At 40.4% G+C, this 25,757-nt stretch overlaps 1 protein-coding gene across 1 annotated transcript in view; it reads left to right on the top strand.

Moving 5' to 3' along the window:
• The window catches only part of LOC124798368 (GDP-fucose protein O-fucosyltransferase 1), a 113,320-nt gene extending 99,866 nt beyond the window's left edge, over window positions 1-13,454 (top strand). Inside the window, exon 7 of the mRNA XM_047261737.1 lies at window positions 12,848-13,454. Within this exon, the coding sequence (XP_047117693.1) occupies window positions 12,848-13,051 (204 nt within the window). The 3' untranslated portion in view covers window positions 13,052-13,454. The remainder of the gene's footprint in view (window positions 1-12,847) is intronic.
• The last annotated feature ends 12,303 nt before the right edge of the window (window positions 13,455-25,757 follow it).

Genomic DNA, 25,757 nt, shown 5'->3' with positions numbered 1-25,757 from the left:
GGTGTAGATGATGTACCCAAATCACTGTATGTTTGACTGTCTGAAGGCAAAGAGATGCACCACTGGTTGGTATTTGCTGCATCAATGGCTTGTTATGAGAGCCTTGCCACACACCGACATATTGTGTGGATGTTCTGCATGTCACTTCTGTCCACAGTAATATGCCTCCGGGATGGTAAATTGGAACATTGTATCCTGATTTTCCTTGACATTGTGGCAGGAATGCAGTACACCTTCCCTCTTCGGAGCAGTTTGAGCCCCGAATATAGCTTGGTGCTGCTCCAAATAATGCTAGATAGAACACATTCAGGCTGAATTAAGAATATCAAGTCTGTCTATATTTCATATAGTTCTAGTCGCTGGCTGGTACTGTAGACTGTGCACATGTTCTGTAACACGGACTGTAGTATGTCTGATATAGTACGAATTTTCACTCTGCATCAGTGTATGCACTGACTTCAAATTTCTTGGCAGATTAAAATTGTATGGCACTTTGTCTTGGGTGGCCAAGTGCTCTACCAATTGAGCTATCAGAGCGCTACTCATGACGTGCCCTCACAGCTTTACCTCTACCTCTCTTACTTTCCAGACTTCACAGAAGTTGATGTGCATATCTGTACATGATTGGATATCCCATACAAACTTTCTGTGGGATGAGGCAGACAGTGACTTTATTATTTGGGAATTGAAAGTTTGCATGAATCGCTCAGCTTATGATTAGAAGCCAATTGAAGCATGCTGTTAACCAGGTGCTGACTACCATTGCAAATGCAAAAATTTACAAACTCCCATGATAAATTGCCAAATGTTATTGGATACAAGGGCTGTACGAGAACCCTCGATAGCAAAAATGACAGACAACACACAAATAGTTGCTGTCAACATTGCTTACATATGGGACACTAGACTATGCATTCACTTCCAACAACCACAAAATTCCCAAGAGAAGGCCCCACAAAGTCAACATGCACCCTGTCCTAAGGGTGCTCTGGAACTATCCAGAGGGAAAACTGACATCGTGGCACAGCCTGATTCTGTACACGGGCCATGCAAGCTCACATGAAATGTTCAATGTTGCGATCGATAGCCAGCCAATTGACATGGCAGGACATGCCCCAATGTGACGAAAGCTTGCATACTTAAATCCACAGTAGTATGCATGTTCTCCTGGCACCACTTGGTGAGTAGATTTTTTAGCTATCCAATTGCATTATACTGTCAAAAATTGATTATTGTCATTGTTATATACAGGTAACAACATTACTAAACTACTTAATACTGACATTTCAACATATGGAAACTCCAGGTTGAAATATCAACATTGTTAGGCAAAGGATAGATGCTTCTCACCATAAAGATGACCCACTGATCTGCAGACAGGCACAATGGAAAGACTGTTTCACATTATACCTTTTGGCCTAAGCCTTCTTCAACAAACACACACACACACACACACACACACACACACACACACACACACACTTCCACCGGCAACTTCGACTGGACTGTGACTGTCACATGAATAGCAATCTGGAGTAGACTGGGAAGAAAGGGGAGGGGTAACACACTATGGATGGAGGGAGAAAATAGCGATGTCTGGTGGGGCATGTAAGGACTAGATGGTGGCCTAATGAGACTGCCATGCCCAGGATCAGGAAGTGGGGTGTGGGGGAAAAACAGGGAGCAGAAAAGGAGAGACACAGGAAAGGGAAAGGACGGGTGGGTGCATAGGCAGAGGGTGGCACACAGTGAGGGTGAGGAGACATGAAAAGGGAGGAGGTGATGGGACAGAGGGCCGGAACTTGTTGGTTGGAGGGACAGTAGGTTACCAAAGGTTGAGGTCAGGATAATTTCGGGAGTGAAGAATGTGTTGTAAAGATAATGCCCATCTGCAAAGTTCAGAAAAGCTGGTGTGGAGGGGAGGATCCAGATGGTCTGGGTTGTGAAGCAGCCATTGAAATCAAGCATGTTGTGTTCAGCTGCATTTTGTGTCCCAGGGTCATCTACTTTGTTCTTCGCCACAGTTTGGCAATGGCCATTTGTCCTGCTGGTTGGCAGTCATACCAATTTAAAAAACTGAGCAATTGTTGCAGCAGAGCTGCTTTCACAGGTGGTGGGTGGTGTGGCCTTTGATGTGGTAAGACTGCCCCGTGGCAAGAAAGGTATAGCAAGTGCTGAGTGAATTGGGCAGCTCTTGCATCTTGGTCTGAGTTGGGAGTGGCATAGGAATGGACATGGATGTTGGGGAGGTTGGGTGGGCTACAGAACACTTCAGGAAAGCTGGGAACGATATAGGTTAGGATGTCCCTCATTTCAGGGCACAATGATCGATAATCAAAGCCCTGATGAAGGATGTGGTTCACCTGTTCCATTCGGGAGCATTTCTGGCTGATGAAGGGGGTACTCCTTTGTAGCTTGTTTTTGGAGGGGTAAACAACATGGGAATTGTTCGTGGACTGGGTCAGAGGGATAGTGCTTTCTGTGAAAACTGTTGAGACTTTCAGCATACTGGGAAAGGGGAGTTCTTGGCACTGCATATATCGAGCAAGGTGATGCAGTGGTTAGCAGACTGGACTCGCATTTGGGAGGACGATGGTTCAAACCCACATCAGGCCATCCTCATGTAGGTTTTCCGTGATTTCCCTAAAATCGCTTCAGGCAAATGCGGGGTTGGTTCCTTTGAAAGGGTGCAGCCTACTTCATTCCCCATCCTTTCCTAATCCAATGGGACTGATGACATTGATGTTTCGTCCCCTCCCCTGAATCAATCAACCAAACAACCATCTCTGCATATATGCCGTCTCTGGGTGGCAAGGTTGTATAGGAGGGAATTTTTTGGCTTGGAAGGGATGACAGTAGTCAAAATACACATACTGTTGGTGGGTTTAATGTGAACAGAGGTGTGGATGGAGCCATCAGAGAGGAGGTGATAAAAGTCCAGGTAGGTGGCATTCTGGGTTAACGACCAAGTGAAGTAGATGGGAGAGAAGTAGTTGAGGTTGCAAAGGAATGAAGATTAGGTGCCTTGGATCATGAAGATACAATCAATGAACCTGAACCAGACTAGGTGTTCGGCATTTTGGGAGGAAGTCTTGGACCAGAACCGGGCCACATCCAGCGCTTCCGGGGTGGCGTTCATCAAATCCTTCGTGGTGCAGGTGCTTGGGCACAGCACACACTGCGTGAGGTGGTTTTAGTGTGTCCACAGTCAAACAGCACTGGTTCATTTGAGAGGCCCCATTTGCGCATATTCTCTTTGGATCGTGTGACACCAGAGTGCAGCCTATTAAGAGATTTCCATGTCGTCCATCCTTCCATATGGCCGGGAGGGAGTTCTTCGTTTGGGACTAACCATTCCCCAAGGTGCGCGTTTTCTTATCGCCACATTGCCAGCCTCACTTGCTGCTGTGTCCCGACGATGTTTTCTGCTGTGTGCAAGAAGCTTTTTCTAGATTTCAGTCGACGGCAGGCTGGCTGGGGTGAGGTCAACGCCTTTGTCTTTTCCTTCCTGGCCGCTACTTTCCTTCTAATATGTGGTGGGGCCATGCCTGCCAGGCAGTACAATTTATCAGTTGGGGTTGGTCTCAGACAGTCTGTGATGATGCGGCAGGATTCATTAAGCGGTATGTCCACTTGCTTGGCATGGCTAGAATTGTACCACACTGGGCACGCGTACTCCGCTGTTGAATAGCACAAAGCAAGAGCTGTGGTTCTCACTAATCCAAGCTGTGCCCCCCATGTGGTGCCCGTTAGTTTGCGCACAATGTTGTTTCTCACGGCTACTTTGTGTTTAGTGTTCATGCAGTGCTTTTTATAGGAGAGTGCTCTATCCAGGTGACGCCTAAGTATTTTGGTGTTTCGCAATGTTCCAGGGGCACTCCTTCCCAGTTAAGTTGTAGTCTTCTTGCAGATTGTCTGTTCTTTATGTGGAAGACGCAGGTTTGGGTTTTCCCTGCGTTAGGTTTAGGTTTGAGATGGTTCCACTTATAGTAGGTGGCAAGCTGTTCGAGGGCTTCCGACAGATTCTGTTCAACAGTTTCAAAGCTGTCTGCTTGAGCGGTAATGGTGCAATCATCTGCATATATGAAGCTTTCGGTGCCTCGGGGGAGGGGCTGGTCATTAGTATATATACTAAAAAGTGTTGGGGCCAGTACGCTTCCTTGGGGGGAGGCCATTTTTCTGTATCTTCCACCGGCTTCTCTGTCCCTGAAAATCCACAAAGGATCTTCGATTCTGGAGTAGGTTTCCAATCAGTAAGGTTAGTCTGTAGTCCCTACTCATTGCGTATATTTTCCCCAGGAGCAGTCGGTGGTTGACTGTGTCGTAGGCTGCTGGTAGGTGTAGGAAGACAGCCCCGGTGGTCTTCCTGTTCTTGAACCCATCCTCCATGTGTTCCGTTAATTTTAGCACCTGTGACGTGCAGCATTTGCCCTGTCTGAAGCCTGCTTGTTGTGGGATCAGGAGGGGCTCGATGGTGTCCGGGATTCTGTGGAGTATCATCCTTTCCAAAACCTTGTACATATGGCATAGCAGAGAAATCGGCCTGTAGTTTTTGGGATTGTCATGTTCTTTGCTGGTTTTAGGATGGCAATGACTCGCGATTTTTCCAGATTTTTGGAATTTTGCAGGATGTCATGCAGTTGTTCATCATATCGACTAGCCATTTCCTTGTTACAGGTCCAAAATGCTTTATTTGCTCGACGCATATGTCATCAAGGCCAGCTGCTCTCTGCATTTTGCACTTACTGATCGCCTTCTCCAGTTCCGCCAAGGTAAATAGCTTGGATAGTTCTTCGGTCTCCAGAGGGGGGGTTCGTTCTATGCCGCTCTTTTTTGTCTTTAGGTTGTCGTATCTTGGTGGTTTCCCATTTGTGAGAAGCTAGTGTGCAATTTGGTCTGCTGTGATTTGGTTTGGTGGGGTCATTGGCTAGGCGTTTTATGAGTTTCCAGGCCTTTTGACTATCTCTGCCAAGATGGCCCATAAAGAGGTTTGCATAGGAGGTGCCATGCAGATGCCTATGACTGTGGATTTGTTTGTTTACTTTTCCTTCAAAGGAGAAGTAGTTGTGAGGTAGGATAAAGTTAGTAAGGTGTATGAGGAATGAGATAGTGGGTTTGGAGTCTGAAGGACACTGGGAAAGGTACCAACACTTCTGACATGTACTGCTTTCTCTTGAGTGCTTTGGGTACCTCTAAGGCACCAATATTTTTGACATTTTCTTTGATCTTTAAATTTATTCAGGCACTAGATGATTAAATTTCAGTGTAGGACGAAAGGTGAGGCCTTTGGACAGTGCTGTAACTTCTGTGGGGCTGAAGATTTTGCTGGAAAGGCTCTGGATTTGGTGGTTGGTATGGAGTTTTGGTGATGTGGCAAATTAGTAAAAAGGTCTGCTTGGCAGGGTGTGGGTGCTATGAGGGGTTGATGAGGAGGAACACTGTGGGTAGGATAAAGGTTGGATAGTGATACCCCACAGTGACAGTAGGATGTCAGCAGGTTGAATAACTTAACGGAGGTGGTGTCTGGACTCTTCCAGGTGCTGGACAGCAAGGAATTCAGTTTAAGAGATGTGATTTATGTACATGTAATAGGGATTGCGCAATAACAGTACCTTGCTGAGGAAGCTGGTTCTGGGATGTCTCCTGTATCATGTGTGTTTATGCAGTAGCAAGTTTGTGAGGGGGCAAGGACTGGCTGAATCTGCGAAGGTGAAGGTCATTGTAAAAGGAGGGTGGAATCCAGAGAAAGAAATTTTTATGGTTAGACTGCTTGGGGATTCCTTTGAGACTGGGTTTTAGCCAGGGAAAGATGTAATTTTCTGAACTGCCGCAGAGAGATCAAGCATGAGCTCCAGTTTGTTAATATAATACATGACCACAAACTCGAACAATCATCATAAATTCATATATATTTTTCACAGACGAGTTAAAATCGTTAATGACTGTTAATTACTGCAGTGAGGTTACTCCCTTGTACTGTCCAACTGACTGTTCTCTCTGCTGTGTTGACAACAACAGCATTATTCTTATTTGCAAAAAGCTGAGAGATTCCCTCAGATGTTTATCCCATGTATTACAAATGATATGTCAATAAAACTTGTAATTTTAGGAATTTTGAAGCTTTTTAAAGATTTGTTGTGTTGTGGTCTTCAGCCCAGAGGCTGGTTTGATGCAGCTCTCCATGCTATTCTATCCTGTGCAAGCTTCATCCTCTCCCTGTACCTACTGCAACCTACATCCTTCTGAATCTGCTTAGTGTATACATCTCTTGGTCTCCCTCTATGATTTTTACCCTCCTCGCTGCCCTCAAATACTAAATTGGTGATCCCTTGATGCCTCAGAACATGTCCTACCAACCGATCCCTTCTTCTGGTCAAGTTGTGCCACAAACTCCTCTTCTCCCCAATCCTATTCAGTACCTCCTCATTCGTTATGTGATCTATCCATCTAATCTTCAGCATTCTTCTGTAGCACCACATTTCGAAAGCTTCTATTCTCTTCTTGTCCAAACTACTTATCGTCCACGTTTCATTTCCATACATGGCTACACTCCATACAAATACTTTCAGAAAAGACTTCCTGACATTTAGATCTATACTCATTGTTCTTCAGAAACGCTTTCTTGCCATTACCAGTCTACATTTTATATCCCCTCTACTTCGACTATCATCAGTTATTTTGCTCCCCAAATAGCAAAACTCATCTACTACTTAAAGTGTCTCATTTCCTAATCTAATTCCCACAGCACCATCCAACTTAGTTCGACTACATTCCATTGTTTCCTTTACTGCTTGCTCAATATACAGATCGAATAACATTGAGGATAGGCTATAACCCTGTCTCACTCCCTTCCCAACCACTGCTTCCCTTTTGTGCCCCTCGACTTTTATAACTGCCATCTGGTTTCTGTACAAATTTTAAATAGCCTTTTGCTCCCTGTATTTAACCCCTGCCACCTTCAGAATTTGAAAGAGAGCATTCCAGTCAACATTGTCAAAAGCTTTCTCTAAGTCTACAAATGCTAGAAATGTAGGTTTGCCTTTCCTTAATCTTTCTTCTAAGATAAGTCGTAAGGTCAGTATTGCCTCACGTGTTCCATCATTTCTACGGAATCCAAACTGATCTTCCCCAACGTCGGCTTCTACCAGTTTTTCCATTCGTCTGTAAAGAATTTGTGTTAGTATTTTGCAGCCGTGACTTATTAAACTGGTAGTTCAGTAATTTTCACATATGTCAACACCTGCTTTCTTTGGGATAGGAATTATTATTTTCTTCTTGACATCTGAGGGTATTTCGCCTGTCTCATACATCTTGCACACCAGATGGTAGAGTTTTGTCAGGGCTGGCTCTCCCAAGGCTGTCAGTAGTCCTAATGGAATGTTGTCTACTCCCGGGGCCTTGTTTAGACTTAGGTCTTTCAGTGCTCTATCAAACTCTTCGCACAGTATCATATCTTCCAATTCCATAATATTGTCCTCAGGTATGTTGCCCTTGTATTGACCCTCTATATAATCCTTCCACCTTTCTGCTTTCCCTTCTTTGCTTAGAACTGGCTTTCCATCCAAGCTCTTGATATTCATACAAGTGGTTCTCTTTTCTCCAAAGGTCTCCTTAATTTTCCTGTAGGCAGTACCTATCTTACCCCTAGTGAGATATGCCTCTACATCCTTACATTTGTCTTGTAGCCAAGCCAGCTTAGCCATTTTGCACTTCCTGTCGAACTCATTTTTGAGACATTTGTATTCCATTTTGCCTGCTTCATTTACTGCATTTTTATATTTTATCCTTTCATCAATTAAATTCAATATATCTTCTGTTACCCAAGGATTTCTACTAGCCCTCGTCTTCTTACCTACTTGATCCTCTTCTGCGCCTCTACTGTATTTCTTTCCTCCATTCCTGTCCATTGTTCCCTAATGCTCTCCCTCTCCTCTCTACAACCTCTGGTTCTGTTAGTTTATCCAGGTCCCAGCTCCTTAAATTCCCACCTTTTTGCAGTTTCTTCAGTTTTAATCTACAGCTCATAACCAATAGATTTTGGTCAGAGTCCACATCTGCCCCTGGAAATGTCTTACAATTCAAAACCTGGTTCCTAAATCTCTGTCTTACCATTATATAATGTATCTGATACCTTTTAGTATCTCCAGGGTTCTTCCATGTATACAATCTTCTTTCATGATTCTTGAACCAAGTGTTAGCTATGATTAAGTTATGCTCTGTGCAAAATTCTACCAGGCAGCTTCCTCTTTCATTTCGTACCCCCAGTCCATATTCACCTACTACGTTTCCTTCTCTTCCTTTTACTACTATCGAATTCCAGTCACCAATGACTATTAAATATTCATCTCCCTTCACTATCTGAATAATTTCTTTTACCTCATCATACATTTCGCCAATCTCTTCGTCATCTGCGAAGCTAGTTGGCATATAAACTTGAACTACTGTGGTAGGCATGGGCTTCGTGTCTATCTTGGCCACAATAATGCGTTCACTATGCTGTTGTAGGCAACGGTCTTGCCACAGTGGATACACCGGTTCCCGTGAGATCACCAAAGTTAAGCACTGTCGGGCGTAACCGGCACTTGGATGGGTGACCATCCAGCCGCCATGCGCTGTTGCCATTTTTCAGGGTGCACTCAGCCTTGTGATGCCAATTGAGGAGCCACTTGACCGAATAGTAGCGGCTCCGGTCAAAGAAAACCGTCATAACGACCGGGAGAGCGGTGTGCTGACCACACGCCCCTCCTATCCGCATCCTCAGCTGAGGATGATACGGCGGTCGGATGGTCCCGATGGGCCACTTGTGGCCTGAAGACGGAGTGCTTTATGCTGTTTATAGTAGCTTACCCGCACTCCTTTTTTTTTTATTCATTATTAAATCTACTCCTGCCTTACCGCTATTTGATTTTGTATTTATTTATAACCCTGTATTCACCTAAAGATAAGTCTTGTTAAAGATTTATAGGTGTATAATGTAAAAGGAAATGCCCTAACTGACACATTTCCCAGCCCAAACTGCTAAAGATAGAAAGCGTTGATTTGTACCGGAGTCGTTTAAGAAGAGATTGTTGAAAACTCCACCCCTAAGGGGGGGGGGGAATAGAGGAAAGTATGTCACTATTAAGGCAATTTTGAAGCTAAAACTACGAAATTTAGTTTCTCAGTCAGAAAAATAAAATATGTGTTTCAGCATTTTTTGGAAATTCAGTCAGTAAGGGATAAAATTGTGGGTGAATTTTTTTAAAATAAACAATTATTAAAGTACTACTAAAGCATTTTTAAAGCTACATTTATGGAAATTGGTATTGGAGTTCTCAGTTATGAATAAAATATAGTATGTCTTGGGGGATGAAAGTTTCTATGGAAATACCGCCACAAGAACACAAAAGACGGGATTAACGAAAACCTCAGACTCCAGCTACAAGAATCATTTTTTTGTCAGTATATTCAGAAAAGACTGTCTTTTACGGCCTTCATTAAAATTTAGAAAGTTTGTGAACAGTATAAAAATTCAGTCAGTGGAAACCATAAAGTCTACGCGAGTGACGCAGCAGGCACTAAGCTAGTAGGCCTAATAAAGTCAAGCTAATAATTCAGTTCTCAACACTGGTGAATATGCAGTAAAACTTAATTTACTCCCATTCTGTGTAAACAATTGTAACATATTTTCATTAAAGTAATAAACTGCAATAAACATTTCATGGTCTTTCAGGTGTTTCTTTTTACACTTGTACGAAAAGAAAAGATTATGATTACAGTAAATGTCAATGTGCAGCGGTCACCTCACTGATGTGGCAGAAACTGCCCCATAGCAGTCACGGCACACCCGATTCTTGTAATGTGGTGGCTGTGTGCCCGCACTGACGCAGTTGATGCCATGGCAGTTTCGCAGCAGCACAGTATTTCCTACCATGCTGCCACCCAGTCAATGTGGCTCTGCTGCCACATTGTACAAGTGTGAATTTGTTTTTGAACTGCACATTGGAAATAAAACTTTCTCCAATGATATTGAGGAAACTGGCTAAAAAAGTAGATTATTTCACATCTCCTTGTCTCACATCACTACTTGACAGTTAAGAATCTTAACAGTATTAGTAACAGTTATTATAATGATGGTTTGAATTTAACTAACCCACTCTTCGAGGGCATTGAAAAATGTAGTCATTCACTACTTTACATCAGGTTCACTTTAGATCATACACTGCTGCATACGAAATGTAGGTAACAATTAATGTTACTATTACTGCTGTTTCCATTACAGACTAAATGTGAAGGTATGCCACATCACACTGCACCCTAGAGTGCAGACACAGACTGTCGTATATTGTGTGGTAAATTTATCTATATGATGGAATTCCACCTTGTCTACAACATAGAAGCATTGTTCACAAAATAACATTTAGTAATTGTTATTGCTAGCTGTATATTAACAGCAATTTATACACTATGTGATCAAAAGTATCTGGTACACCTGGCTGAAAATGACTTCAAAGAGTTCAAGGCACCCTCCATTGGTAATGCTGGAATTCAATAGGGTGTTGGCCCACCCTTACCGTTGATGACAGCTTTCACTCTTGCAGGCATACATTCAATCAGGTGCCAGAAGGTTTCTTGGGCAATGACAACCCATTCTTCACGGAGTGCTGCACTGAGGGGAGGTACTGATGGCGGTCAGTGAGGCCTGGCATGAAGTCGGCATTCCAAAACATCTCAAAGGTGTTCTATAGGACTCAGGTCAGCACTCTGTGCAGGCCAGTCCATTACAAGGATGTTATTGTCATGTAACCACTCCGCTACAGGTCGTGCATTATGAACAGGTGCTCGATCGTGTTGAAAGATTCAATCGCTATCCTTGAATTGCTCTTTAATAGTGGGAAGCAAGAAGGTGCTAAAAACATCAATGTTGGCCAGTGCTGTGATAGTGCCATGCAAAACAATAAGGGGTGCAAGCTCCATGAAAAACAGGACTGCTTCATAACACCACCACCTCCGAATTTTACTGTTGGCACTACACATGCTGGCAGATGACATTTGCCAGGCATTCATCACTCCACACAATCGTCCAATGTTTACACTCCTTACACAAAGTGAGGTGTGATGTGTGGCTTATGAGCAGCTGCTCGACCATGAAATCTACATTTTTTTTACCTCCCGCCTGTCATCGTACTTGCAGTGGATCCTGATGCAGTTTGGAGTTCCTGTGTGATGGTCTGGATAGATGTCTGCCTATTACACATTATGACCCTCTTTAGATGTCGACGGTTTCTGTCAGTCAACAGACGAGGTTGGCCTGTACGCTTTTGTGCTGTATGTGTCCCTTTATGTTTCCACTTCAACATCGGAAACAGTGGACCTAGCGATGTTTAGGAGTGTGGAAATCTGGCATAAATGTGTATGACACAAGTGACACCCAATCACCTGACCACGTTCGAAGTCCACGAGTTCTGCAGAGCACCCCTTTCTGCTCTCTCATGATGTCTAATGACTTCTGAGGTCGCTTATATGGAGTATCTGGTGGTAGGTGGCAGCACAATGCACCTAATATGAAAATGTATGTTTTTGGGGGTGTCCAGATACTTTTGATCACATGGTGTAGAAAGAGTATGAGTTTAATAATGTTCAATACATGCACTGTCTAATATGAAAGTGACAATAGAAACACGGAGAATTGTTCATTTCTTTTATTGACATCATTTACAAAGCATTAATTCAGCTTTCAATTTTGTGATTGATATGTAAGTGATATAACATAATGACCAGAGGCACTTCGCTCATTACAGTTTGTATTCTGTTTACAATGTGCTCAACAAGATTCTAAACTGAAATAAAATAGTAAATATTAAACCGTTTCTCACACAAATAAATAGTACTGGTATTTTTCTTAATTTGCCACACTTTGTTCCTGGGTGTTTTTCTGATAAGTCTCCAGTATTAACAGAGAACTTTATGCTTACTTCCTCCTTCCACTCCTTGTTGTTTACGGTCAGAATTCATTCTGAACATTTTCCGCTGCAATCATACCTGAAGCAGCTTGAGTACATCAGTCTCTGCCTTTGCCATGTTTGTTACTCTCTTCATCTTCATTCACTTCCATCTTCAGTGGTACTGGTAATTATCCACTATAATGTGTTGGCCTTGTGGTGGATAGGAGTTAGTGCATTGTAAAATTGGTTTCTTCTTTCTTTTTCTTTAGTTCAGCAGTTAACACGTACAAAGCATTAAATTACATGCCATCAGAGTAACCAAAATGCAGTGTGTCCAAAGATAAGATAGAGAATAATATATTGACAGAGAATAGGTTGATAAGCAGAAATTTATTTAATGTTTGAATACACAAATTCACATAAAACAGACATTTGCATTCATTGTGATAAAAATGCTGTTGACCAGTGTAATGGAAGAGTCTGGCCTTTGTAAGATGACATACGATTACGTCAGACTGCAATGACATTTTGCTGTGGCATCACAAGTCTTCAGGCTGTGGTCCCACTGCAGTAAATTTACCTGCAGTGTTGGATACCTGATGAAACTGCGCCACCATCGCTCTGGTGCTGCTACTGATCTGCCACGAAACTGTTGTAGCAAAGTTTGCCCACTGTGAAATCACATCAATGTGGCAAACTTCTAAGGATAGCTGTATTCTTGAGATTTTATATCTGCTACAGATTTGGCAATTAGCAGTGTTGTGTAAATGTCAATTAGCAGAGGTCTTATACAAATATGTTGTGAACAGATATCAGAAGAGCACATGAGGGAATGGTGAAGCCTTGCTTTCATTAAAACTTATGTTTAAATTAAACCCTAAACTCTATATTATTGTCCTAAGAGATGTGTGTTTCATTTTCAGATTGAAGTTCATAAACTGGAACCACCAAATCCTCATGTGGAGCTGGCAATACTTGGACTTTCGAACCATTTCATTGCCAATTGTATTTCATCATTTTCATCGTTTGCAAAGCGTGAACGAGATGCTCGTGGTTATCCTTCATCATTTTGGGCATTTCCACCAGAACGATCTCGCAATGCTAGTAAAGGACATGATGAGTTATAAGGAATCAGACAGGTGGTCACTGATAAGTGTTCCAATTTGTTCTTGATTGCCAAGTTTTACAGTAATACAGGAGGACGACAAACATTAGGTGATGGACACAAATGTTCAGTCATTCCTTGTATCATTTGAAATACAGTAAGAGGACAAAAAAATGCTTGATGATAAAAATTTGCATCCAGTCATCTAAAAACTCATATCAAGGATAGAAATAGTGATGCTGCTGTTAAGTCTCGTGTATGTGTTTCCACCAGAGATTACCATGACTGTAAGTTCTGTATTTGTTATACTCTTCCAAGAAAGATGTTTCATATTAACGTGTTATTCTCACAACAGTATAGTGTGTTGTCACAGAATCACAATTGTTTTTGTGATTATGTATTAAGTGTTTCAGAGGGAGAGGGGAAGGGGGGGGGGGGAGGGTTGCTCATCTTAGGAAAATAATTGAAATGGATTTCAGTACCATTAATTGAGGATGATGTCAATTAATATAAGTATGAACATTCATTTTTTATGACAGAAGTTGAGAGTAAGTTTGATTAAAATCTGCTACATATTTTTGCTGAATTATTGATTTGTAATTTATTTGGAACTGCTGAGAAACTCATCATTAAATGATTGTTATTTAGTTAAAATGTTGTGTTTTATTGCATACTATGCCATATGATCTACATCATACTCTGCAAGCGAGCTAATGGTGTGGGGCAGAGGATACTTTTCATATCACTAACTGAGCTCTCCAACCCAGTTCCAAACATGACTAGTATGTGGGAAGAATAACTGTCGGTTAAGCCTCTGTATTGCTTCTAATTTTCTCCCCATGGTCATTATGTGAGACAAATGTGGGGGGAAGTAATATGTTGTCCGACTCTAGTAATATGTTTTCCAACTCTTCCTGAAAAGTGCTCTCTGGAAATTTCACTTGTAAATCTCTCAGGGATGCACAATGCCTCTCTCGGACCCCTTGAAGAAACGTGCCACTCTTCATTGGATCATCTCCATATTTTCTATCAGTCCTATCTGGTAGGGATTCAAGAAAGATGAACAATACTCAAGAATCGGTTGAACAAGTACTTTACAAAACATTTCCTTCGTGGATGAAAGTTTCCTTAAGATTCTTCCTATGAATCTGAGTCTGACATCTGCTTTTTCCACTCTGTTTTTATGTGGTAATTCGCTCTGGATAGTTACTCCTAGATATTTTTTGGCAGATACTGTTTCCAGCTACAACTGTAATTTTTCCTGAGGGCATATAGCTCTGCTGTATGGTTAAATGATGATGGCATCCTCTTGGTAAAATATTCCAGAGATAAAACAGTACCTCATTCACAGATCTCTGGGAGGAGACTACTTAGGAGGATGTCGATATCAGGAGAAATAAAACAGGTGTTTTATGTATCAGAGTGTGAAATGTCAGGTCCCTTAATTGGGTAGGTAGCTTAGAAAATTCTAAAACTGAAATGGATAGGTTAAAGCTAGATATAGTGGGAATTAGTAAAGTTCAGTGGAAGGAGAGATAGGACTTTGTCAGGTGAATACAGGGTTATAAATACAAAATCAAAAATAGGAATGTGGGTAAGCTATTATGAACAGCATAATGAATGTGTTATTGTAGTCAAGATAGGCATGAAGCCCATGCCTACCACAGTAGTACAAGTTGAGATGCCAACTAGCTCTGCTGATGATGAAGAGATTGAAGAAATGTATGATGCGATAAAAGAAATTATTCAGATAGTGAAAATCTAGTAGTCATGGGGGACTGGAATTCGACATACGAGAAGGAAAAGCAATAGGTGGATATGTACAGGGGATAAGGAATGAAAGAGGAAGCTGCCTGGTAGAATTTTGCACAGAGCATAATTTAATCATAGCTAACACTTGGTCTAAGAATCATGAAAGAAGGTCGTATACATGGAAAAGACCTGGAGACACCGAGAGGTTTCAGATTGGTAATGGTAAGGCAGAGATTTAGGAACCAGGTTTTAAATTTTAAGACCTTTCCAGTGGGAGATGTGGGCTCTGCCCACAATCTATTGCTTATGAACTGTAGATTAAAACTGAAGAAACTGTGAAAAGGTGGGAAATTAAGGGGATGGGACCTGGATAAACTGGAAGTGTGTTTCAGAGGGAGCATTAGGGAACAACTGACAAGAACAGGGAAAAGGAATACTGTAGAAGAAGAATGGATAGCTTTGAGAGATGAAATAGTGAAGACAGTAGAGTATCAAGCAGGTGAAAAGACTTGTGGATAGTAGAAATCCTTGAGTTACATAAGAGATATTGAATTTAAATAATGAAAGGAGGAAATATAGAAATGGAGTAAGTGAAGCAGGTGAAAAGAAATACAAATGTCTAAAAAATGGGATTGACATGAAGTGCAAAATGGCTAAGCAGCAATGGCTAGAGAAAAAAAAGTAATCCTTTAGAAGCATGTGTCACTTGGGAAACGACAGATGCCGCCTACAGGAAAATTAAAGAGACCTTGAGAGAAAAGAGGACCGCTAGTACGAACATCAAGAGCTCAGATGGCAAACCAGTCCTAAGCAAAGAAGGGAAAGCAGAAAGTTGGAAGGAGTATATAGAGTGTGTATATGATGGAGATGTACGTGAGGGCAATATTATGGAAATGGAAGAGTATGTAGATGGAGATGAGAAGGGAGATAAGTTGCTGAATGAAGAATTTGACAAAATACTGAAGGACTTATGTCGAAACAGGGCCCTGGAAGTAGACAACATTCTGTTAGGGTTACTGATAGCCTTGGAAGAGCCTGCCATGACAGAACTCTTCCGTATGGTGAGCAAGATGTAAGAGACAGGTTAAATACCCGCAGACTTTCAAGAACATAGTAATTCCAGTTCCAAAGAAAGCAGATACTGACAGGTGTGAAAATTACCAAACTATCAGTTTAATAAATCATGGTTGCAAAATACTAACACCAATCCTTTACAGAAGAATGGAAACACCTGTAGAATCCGACCTAAGGGAAGATCAATTTGAATTCCAAAGAAATGTGGGAACACGCAAGGCAATACTGATCCTACAACTTCTCATAGAAGATAGGTTAAGGAAAGATAAACCTATGTTTATAGCATTTGTAGACTCGGAGAAAGCTATTGGCAATGTTGACTGGAATACGCTCTTTCAAATTCTAAAGGTGACAGGGGTAAAATACAGGGAGTGAAAGGCTTTTTACAATTTGTGCAGAAACCAGATGGCAGTTGAGGGGGCATGAAAGCGAAACAGTGGTTGAGAAGGGAGTGATACTGGTTTGTAACCTATCCTCAATGTTATTCAATCTGTATATTGAGCAAGCAGTAAAGGAAATAAAAGAAAAATTTAGAGTAGGAATTAAAATCCAGAAATTAAAACTTTGAGGTTTGCCAATGACATTGTAATTCTGTCAGAGACAGCAAAGGACTTGGAAGAGCAGTTGGACAGTGTCTTGAAAGGAGGATATAAGATGAACATCAACAAAAGCAAGATGAGGATAACGGAATGTCGTCAAAATGAATTGGCTGATGCAGAGGGAATTAATTAGGAAATGAGACACTTAAAGTAGTAGATGAGTTTTGCTATTTGGGGAGAAAAATAACTGATGATGGTCGAAGTAGAGAGAATATAAAATGTAGACTGGCAATGGCAAGGAAAACGTTTCTGAAGAAGAGAAATTTGTTAACATCGAGTATAGATTTGTCAGGAAGTCGTTTCTGAAAGTATTTGTGTGGAGTGTAGCCATGTATGGAAATGAAACATGAACGATAAATAGTTTAGACAAGAAGAGAATAGAAGCTTTCAGAATGTGGTGCTACAGAAGCATGCTGAAGATTAGATGGATAGATCACATAACGAATGAGGAGGTATTGAATAGCATTGGAGAGAAGAGAAATTTGTGGATAACTTGACTAGAAGAAGGGATCGGTTGGTAGGACATGTTCTGAGGCATCAAGGGATCACCGATTTAATATTGGAGGGCAGCGTGGAGGGTAAAAATCATAGAGGGAGACCAAGAGATGAATACACTAAGCAGATTCAGAAGGATGTAGGTTGCAATAGGTATCGGAGATGAAGAGGCTTGCACAGGGTAGAGTAGCCTGGAGAGCTGCATCAAACAAGTCTTTGGACTGAATATCACAACACTAACAACACTGTTTCCAGCAGCTTGTCGTCAGTAGTGGAGCTGTATAGTAGTGAATTTCTTTTCCTATGGGTGGCAACTGTTACATTTATTTATGTTCAGGGTCATCTGCCACCATTCATACATTCTCTGAAGGTCATTCTGCAAATTGTTAATGTCTTCTGGCATTGCTATTTTGTTATAGACAAACGCACTATCTGCGAACAGCCTTGGAGAGCATTTGATGTTTTCTGCTAGATCATTTATACATGCTGTAAACGGTAGCGGTCCTCTCACACTACACCAAAAATTACCTTTACATCTGTCGATTTTGTTCCGTTAAGAGTGACGTGTTGAGTTCTGCCTGCAAGGAAGTCGAATCCAGTCGCAAATTTGCTCAGATACTCGATAAGCTCATATTTTTTTCACAAAAAGGCAGTGCAGGACTGAATATTATGCAGTATGCTAAATATATAGCTTTCATTTGATATAGGCAAATTTTACCTGAAGCATCCTTTTCTACCAGAAAAGCAACACATGAGGCTTTCAGTGCCTGTCATAGTTGAGCCCAATTGCAGGCTCAACAAAAAACAATACTATTAGGAATTATGCCAATACATTAATTAAGATAGTCATCAGCAAAAAATTGATAACACTTATATACATGTAACATGCTGTAACCAGTCACTGTTGAGTTTACTTTTAATATTTACAATGAATTTTGTATTGAAACTTCAGATAGTAAATTATATCATCATCTGTGTTACCACACCACTTCCATATATTCAGAACAAATATTTACGAACTATGTATTTGGAAATGATAGTTATTATAAATACTTGGTCTTTGACATTGTATTCATTTTTGCTTGGCTGGCGAACTATTCATCAGAAAATAGCTATCTCTCAGGGTAAACATAAGAAACCAAAGATTTTTGTATATCAGTTCTCATAATGATAATTTTCAACATTATTTTGTAGATGCTCAATTTAGTATGATCTTTCAATGCAATCGATAGGGATTTTTCACCCACTCTTGAGATGAGACACTGAGCAACAGAGGAGCACATAACAAGGAACTGAAATGGTAACTCAACATATTAACTTATGAGCTTCACACTACACATCGTCCTGGCACTGTAACCAGTCTGGCGCAAAGACTGGTGTCGAGTGAGACAGATGGGATAAACAAAGCGAAGCCAGGGGAAGGGAGGAACAAGGACTAGAAGAAAGAGTGACAAAAAGTCATTGTGCTTTGAAGAAGAAGGTCTTTTACTTGGCTGTCAAGATCCAGTTCTTGTTTATGTACCTATCTACTGTGATGTGTGTGTTATATGGTGAGTGATTATCCCTCCTGATATCAGTCACTATTCTACTCCATAGTTTTCAACATCATATTCATATGCTGATTGTACAACTACATTAAAATACTTCTTGGCTATTTGCCTGTTACTAATTTGGATAGTGGTTCCAAAATAGTGATTTTAGACCATGACCTTGAGTAAGTTGCATTACACCAGCTGTATATGTATGAACTGAAATGCAGTGCATATCAGTTTTCACTTTTTAAGTCAACAAAATATGTCTACAATCCTATAAGAAAAAAAAAGAAAGTACATGTATTGCAGATTACTCTTTTGGTTCTGTGTGGGGGTCTACTTTTTTAATGCCTCCCCTTTCAATTTTGTAATTAAAATCTGTTTGAAGTGGCGCAGAGATTAGTACGCTCTTCATCCATAATGGAATGGCAAGTCACACCAACTATCCATCTTGCTGACATTTGCCGCCATCTATGAACTATTCAGTAAATACGAGGAACCACGTGTGTGTCATGATGATTCGAAGATGCTTCTGTAAAAATTTTTCAGGTACTCCTTTTCAATTTTGTAGTGGGGTATGTTTTTTGCACCTGTCATTGATTTTTCCATTGTGGCTTTTGAAATATAATAAGATAGTGATGTATGTCTTACCTCATGCTTGATGTTGAAGAGGTTATTATTTATTTCTACAGATCTGTAGTTTCAATAACCAAAGTGCTGCCATATGCTCAAAAAGTCATAATAGATATATGGCTTACATCATTACTTGCCAAATAGTAGAAATGCTTGAACAACAGACAGGCACATAGAAGGTTGATAAATTGTGCAAAAATTGAGCAATGCCCTTGGGAGGGAGGGAGGGGTGCATAGGAATCACATTGTTGCTGCAGCCTACCTGGTTTGTAGCCATAGTGCAGATTGCATTAGCCCAATTAAAAACAGTTACTTGAGAAAGTAGGCAATCAATCACTTCTTATATAAGACTGCCAACAATATTCTGGCACAAATTACTTACAAAATAATGAAAAAACTGATACAAGTAAAGCTCAAGTAAGCTCCTTTGGTGTTCCAGAAAATTAAAGGGTATAGTGGAAGAAGTGGATACCCCCAAAAGTATACTTCGATATATTTAGCATTTTCAAATAACAGAGCACAGCACTCAGTTGTCCTTTTCTTTCAGGTTTTATTACACAAATCTGCCATCTTGCTGATATGTAGCAGCCATTACCATAGTAATGTACGAGCATGATGGTTATAATACTGAACCTACAGAACTTTCTCCAATATAAGTTCATTCAGATGCATGAAGGTTGTTAATAACAGCAGTTCAGTATATTGGTTTTAGTATATTGGTTTTATTGTTTTTTGTAATTAAAATCTGTTTGAAGTGGCACAGAGATTAGTACGCTCTTCATCCATAATGGAATGGCAAGTCACACCAACTATCCATCTTGCTGACATTTGCCGCCATCTATGAACTATTCAGTAAATATGAGGAACCACGTGTGTGTCATGATGATTAAATAAAGAGATAAATAGTATAAAAGATAAAAACATTTAAATCAAACCAATTCTAATAATCGCAGCGTACAGCATGTGCCTCCTTGTGATTTGTAAATATATTTTAAAAAGTTTTACCAATCTGACGTGACATATATGTTTTTAAGAAATAACAAAACAGTTGCCTCACAAGGAGTGAATCTGGAATTTTTTTCCATCTTCTATGTTTCTTGTTAAATGTGGCAATACGTCAGGCTGAAATGTAAATAATTGTACTTATGTTTTATTTTGTGCTATTCCTATACAAATTTAAAGTTTTTTACTAGAGACCATAGCTGCTTTTCTTGGAGTGTTATGTATTATGTAGTTCATATAGAGGGCGTCACATATTATGTAGTTCATATAGAGGGCGTCACACAACCAACCGAAGTGTTCTCTGCAAAGCCTACCTTCATTATGCAGTAGTCTTGAATGAACTGTGACAAACCAAAACAGGGAACTGGGTAGCAGGATATGCATTGATACCATGAAATAGTGGTATGTAATCTACTGTATAAGCCATATAGATTGTAACTTTTTATACTATCAACTGAGTATGTACGTTTTTTATTTTTTCGCATTGATACTGGTTAGGCAATAGCCAAAATCTAGATTCGGCAAATAAAACCTGAAAGAAAAATATGACTCACTGCTGTGCTCTATCATTTGAAAGTCATATCACAGTTGTTGAGTGCACCCACATTCCTAATGGGAGGTAATTTGATTTAGTATTTTGTTAGAGAGCCTGTAACTTATATAAACAGAAAGTTTTATGGATTCCTTTATGTGGGTACTGTATCAACTTGCTGAAAATGTGGGGCAGAATACATTGATTATTACTGGAAAAAAGCCTTCACTTGACTAATGATTATAGATGATATTGTAGACACAACACACATTTTCAAATACAATAGAAACAATAACTATACATCATTTTCACTAACACACTAAATAACAGCACATTCATTATCTCTTCTATGTCATTTCCACAGTCCAATTTCAAATTTTGATATAAGCCATGGTGGACTGGAAGTGCACACTTCAATGCTGACAATATATCACACAGTTTAGCATCTTCTATTGGCCTACCACTAGGATACTCACGTTCCAGAACAGTGTCATTTATTTTCTGTGCCTTATATTTACCCTTCTGCACATTTATGGTAATATAGCGGCCTAAATCACTGTATGTGAACCATACATGGATTTTATGCCCTCGCTGGAAGTCCGTGCTTATGCCAGAAGGGTTTTCCCTTTTGTTCGCTTTTTTTATGGTCTTAGTCTAACAATCCTCTTTCTGCATTTCCACTAGTGGGTTGCCAATTCTTGTTCACTGGTTTGTGCCTTCTTCTTCCTATTATCTTTTCACTTAATTCTGGATTTTTCTTCCTCTTTTTATCTTCACCCAAGGCATAAAGCTGCTCTCCCTTTGTTTGTGTAAGTAATCAGTTAACCTGTCAGAAACCAGGTATGAGAGAGACGTGGGGCACCCCCTTATTCCACTCAGAAGTTTGAGACTGCTTTATAAGACCTGTTATCTTACCCTTTCTAGTATTGACACAGAGCTATCACACACAGACAGAATTATGCTAGGTATACCCAACTCTCATAATATGCACCTAATTCAACTGGATTTGGGAATCAAAATTACTGACAGTGACCAAAGTAAAGAGATCTAAAATTCAGACTGGCTATAGGAAGTAAAACTTTCTGAAAAGACATCAATTTGTGTTAACAACAAATACAAATTTTAATGTTTAGAAGTCTTTCCTGAAGGTATTTATTTTGAGAGTAGCCTTGCACAGAAGTGAAACATGGACAATAGACAGCTAAGATAATAAGAGAAAAAGTTTCTTTAATGTGTTGCTACAAAAGAATGCTGAAAATTAGATGGGTACGTCGAATAACTAATGAGAGCGGTACTGAATCAAATTGGGAGAAAAAAATTTATGCCACAACTTGATCAAAATGAGGGATTGCCTGATAGAGGGAGACTAAGGTTTGACTGCTATAAGCAGGTTCAAATCAATTTAGGTTGCAATAATTATGCAGAGATGAAGCGGCTTGCAGAGGTTGGATTAGTATGGAGGGCTGTATGAAGTTGGTCTTCAGGACAACAACAACAACATTTATGCATTTCGGGCTTTCACCCACCTTCAGCTGGCGTAATAGGTGAAAGCCTGAAACATGTCTTTGAATAAAGAAAGTGGCTGGTTACTGTACTACCTACCAAGTTATTTTGCCCACAGCTATGGAGGGCCAGTCACTATGGGTAAATTAATGTAATTAAAACTGGAAAAGTTAATGTAAGTAAGGTTGAGTAAAGGCAACATCTCTGAATAGTCGAGCCATTGAACTGCCAATAGGCAATTAAGCAAAACTGTAAACTTCTCTTTTGGGTGAATCCTTTTTTGGGCTAGAATACATGTTGTGGGCTATCCAGTGAGTTACTCCAAATTATTTAAAATTTTCCAGAACTTACCATACCATATTTAAAAGTTAATCTAATGTGTGCAAAGAGCATTAGATACATGTTTGAATGGGCGAAACAATGAATCTGGCTGTGCAGTATGTTTGGGACTACAAAATAAATCATAAATAATGGCATTCTGATTCACAGAAGAGCAACAGAATGCTCAGATTAATCACATGTCACAGGCCCATGGTTTTGATGCCCAGTCAACAACTAGTACATGTCTCTGCCATCAGACCATAATAATAAAAGGAGAACAACTTAATATTTCACCAATGGAATGGTAGCTCACAAAGGTATAAATGCAGAATCAGGAGAATTTGTTACATGGAGAGAAGACAGAAGGGCAATTTGAATTCCAGGTTAGAGCTCAAATATGTTCTGAACGTCTGGTCTTTAATACAATTTATCATGAGATAAAAAGTTTTGAACTGTCATCACGGCTCCAGTTTCTTGGATGTGAGGCCAGACGGTCGAAAAGCAACATCAGCAATGTCCAAAGTGTACAGTTCAAGGACTGAATGATAACTGAAGCTGCAACTATGGAGAAATTGTGATTGGTTTCATGATTGAAGAATATGAACTTATGACCAAGTACAAGTGATAAGTAGTAAAGAAGATGTTAATAAGGCATACTTGGTTAAATTTCCTCATAGCTAATCACACACTTATTATAGCAACAAGAGAACTGTAACAATTGTAATGTGTGACCAAGTCATAACTGATAAAACTACTGACATTTCAGTTACTGCTGCAGGCAGCCTTCATCAGAGTTACTACTTGTGGCTAAAATTCCTGCATTATATATATTATTAGAAAATGGCTGAACATCCTGGCATGCTATGTTTTAATGTGTTGCTAGGATCAAGGGGAGGGGAGATATTAAATTCTTATTGCTGGAAATTCTTTTATATTAATTTTTACTGATTGTAATTTGTGAATACAGTGGAAGCTGCCATCACAATGCAGTGCTACTGCTACTTAGTTTTAGCTGATGGCACCTGAGACCTATCAGTGTTTCTTGTTGTCTTCAGTGTGGCATGCAGTAGGGTAGCCATCAAAGCGCAGTAAGACAGCAGTCCTGGGTGCCCATGTACCAGAGCCAGCACGATTTGGCCACAAAGATAAAACAAACTTCAGTTTCCATCTGTATCTAAACCAGCTGTAAGACACAATACAATTCACAGTGAAAACTGAAAAGGGTGGTGTGCTTCCTTTTTGGATGTGGAAATCTATAGGGCAAATGATAGTGGAAACTGGGACACAGAGTGGTAAGGAAGCCAACAACAATAGACAGGCATCTGACCACATCTCACGACTGCTAGAAACCGAAGAACTCTGTGATTAATACATTCACCACAAGAGTGAACCAAACTTGTGATACCAACAGATTTGTGGGGGGGGGGGGGGGGGGGGGGAGGGGGTGAACTATTCAAGCTACTAATCATTTTGTGGGCAAATGGTTATAGTGACTGTACCATACAGAAATCTATGACAACAAGGGACAAGATCAAGAGCTCCAGGAAGAATAGCAAATAGCAAACGGCCCACCAACTACATAAGAACAATGTAAGACACAAGTTTCTACAAGCAATAGTAACCAAAACATTCATAGGTTTATCTATCTTATCATGATTAGGTCACACATACACATCCAGAAGAATTTTATTGAAGTGGACTCCAGCCATGAAAGTGCATGCCCTTGTTGAAACAACTTCATAGACTTCACATTTTCACGATGAATGTGGTGAGTGTAACATTTTGCTTATTTTAGAAGTCCATGGGCATCATTGAAAACCATTTATTAGGACAATACTGACTTGGATATATAAAATTCCATTACCATATTTTACAAACAACTGTGAAGTCACCGAGCGGGGTGGCGCAGTGGCTCACACACTGGACTCGCATTCGGGAGGACGACGGTTCAATCCCGCGTCCGGCCATCCTGATTTAGGTTTTCCGTGATTTCCCTAAATCGCTCCAGGCAAATGCCGGGATGGTTCCTTTCAAAGGGAACGGCCAACTTCCTTCCCCGTCCTTCCCTAATCCGATGAGGCCGATGACCTTGCTGTCTGGTCTCCTTCCCCAAACAATCCAATCCAATTGTGAAGTCATAACTGCTGTTACCAAGTGTTATCGTCCAATTTTATGACCCCTTGTTTCTTATATGTGATATATGATAATGAGATATCACATCTCAAAACCAGTAATCTGTTAATAAATGGTTCACAATGGTGGCTACTGAATAAGTTATTTTCCAAGGAGACACTTTGTATATTGCTGCTTGCAATGTGTAGTAGTGCTAAGTGTCAGTGGCTGGCATGCTATAGGTCACTAGCAACTATTTGTTATTTAATTTTTATCATTTCTAAAAGGTTCTCAAAATTTCTTGTTTGTAATGTATGCATATTCTGGAATATTTTATGCCTGTATAAATGGCAGCACTCTCATTCCAGACAGTAGTTCTGTTCTGTTTGTACTTTGGTTAGTGTTGCACTTCACTGACAACCCTGCTTTCATATTTTGATGTAACTGTGGTTACAATGTGACAGTATTAATGTACACTCAAAAAAAAGACACCACAAAGGAATTATCCAAATGGGAAAGAAATTGATAGATGTGATCTACATGTACAGAGAAACAAATGATGACAATTTCAGAAAAAATGGATGAATTATTCAAGAGAAAAGGCTTCACAAATTGAGCAAGTCAATAACATGTTGGTCCATTTCTGGGCCTTAAACAAGCAGTTATTTATTTGGCTTGGCACTGATTGATGGAGTTGTTGTCCTATTGAGTTCTTAAATGGGGAGAGATACAGAGATCTTGCTGGTGAAGGTACGGTTTGGCAAGCAAAAAGACAAGCAGCAGGAACTCTCACCATGTGTGGGTGGGCATTATCTTGCTGAAATGTAAGCCCATGATAGCTTGCCGTGAAGGGCAACAAAATGAGGCATAAAATATCGTCAACATACCGCTGTGTTGTAGTGATGCTGCAGATGACAACCAAAGAGGTCCTGCTATGAGAAAAAATGGTACCCCAGACCATTACTCCTGGTCGTTGGGCCATATCGGGTGGTGGCGATCAGGTTGGTATCCCACCACTGTACGGGGCATCTGCAGGCACATCTTCCGTCTGGAATCTGATTGACTGGAGTAGAACTGTCTTCAGTGATGAGTCCCGCTTCTAAGTGAGACCTAATGACCAGTGAAGACGTGTCTGGGGATGCCTCAGACAGCATCTGGAGACTAATCTGACTT

Source organism: Schistocerca piceifrons, chromosome 5 (assembly GCF_021461385.2).
Source record: "Schistocerca piceifrons isolate TAMUIC-IGC-003096 chromosome 5, iqSchPice1.1, whole genome shotgun sequence".
Taxonomy (NCBI): domain Eukaryota; kingdom Metazoa; phylum Arthropoda; class Insecta; order Orthoptera; family Acrididae; genus Schistocerca; species Schistocerca piceifrons.
The sequence above is the reverse complement of the archived record's forward strand: the minus strand, read 5'-3'. Positions and strand labels throughout refer to the sequence as shown.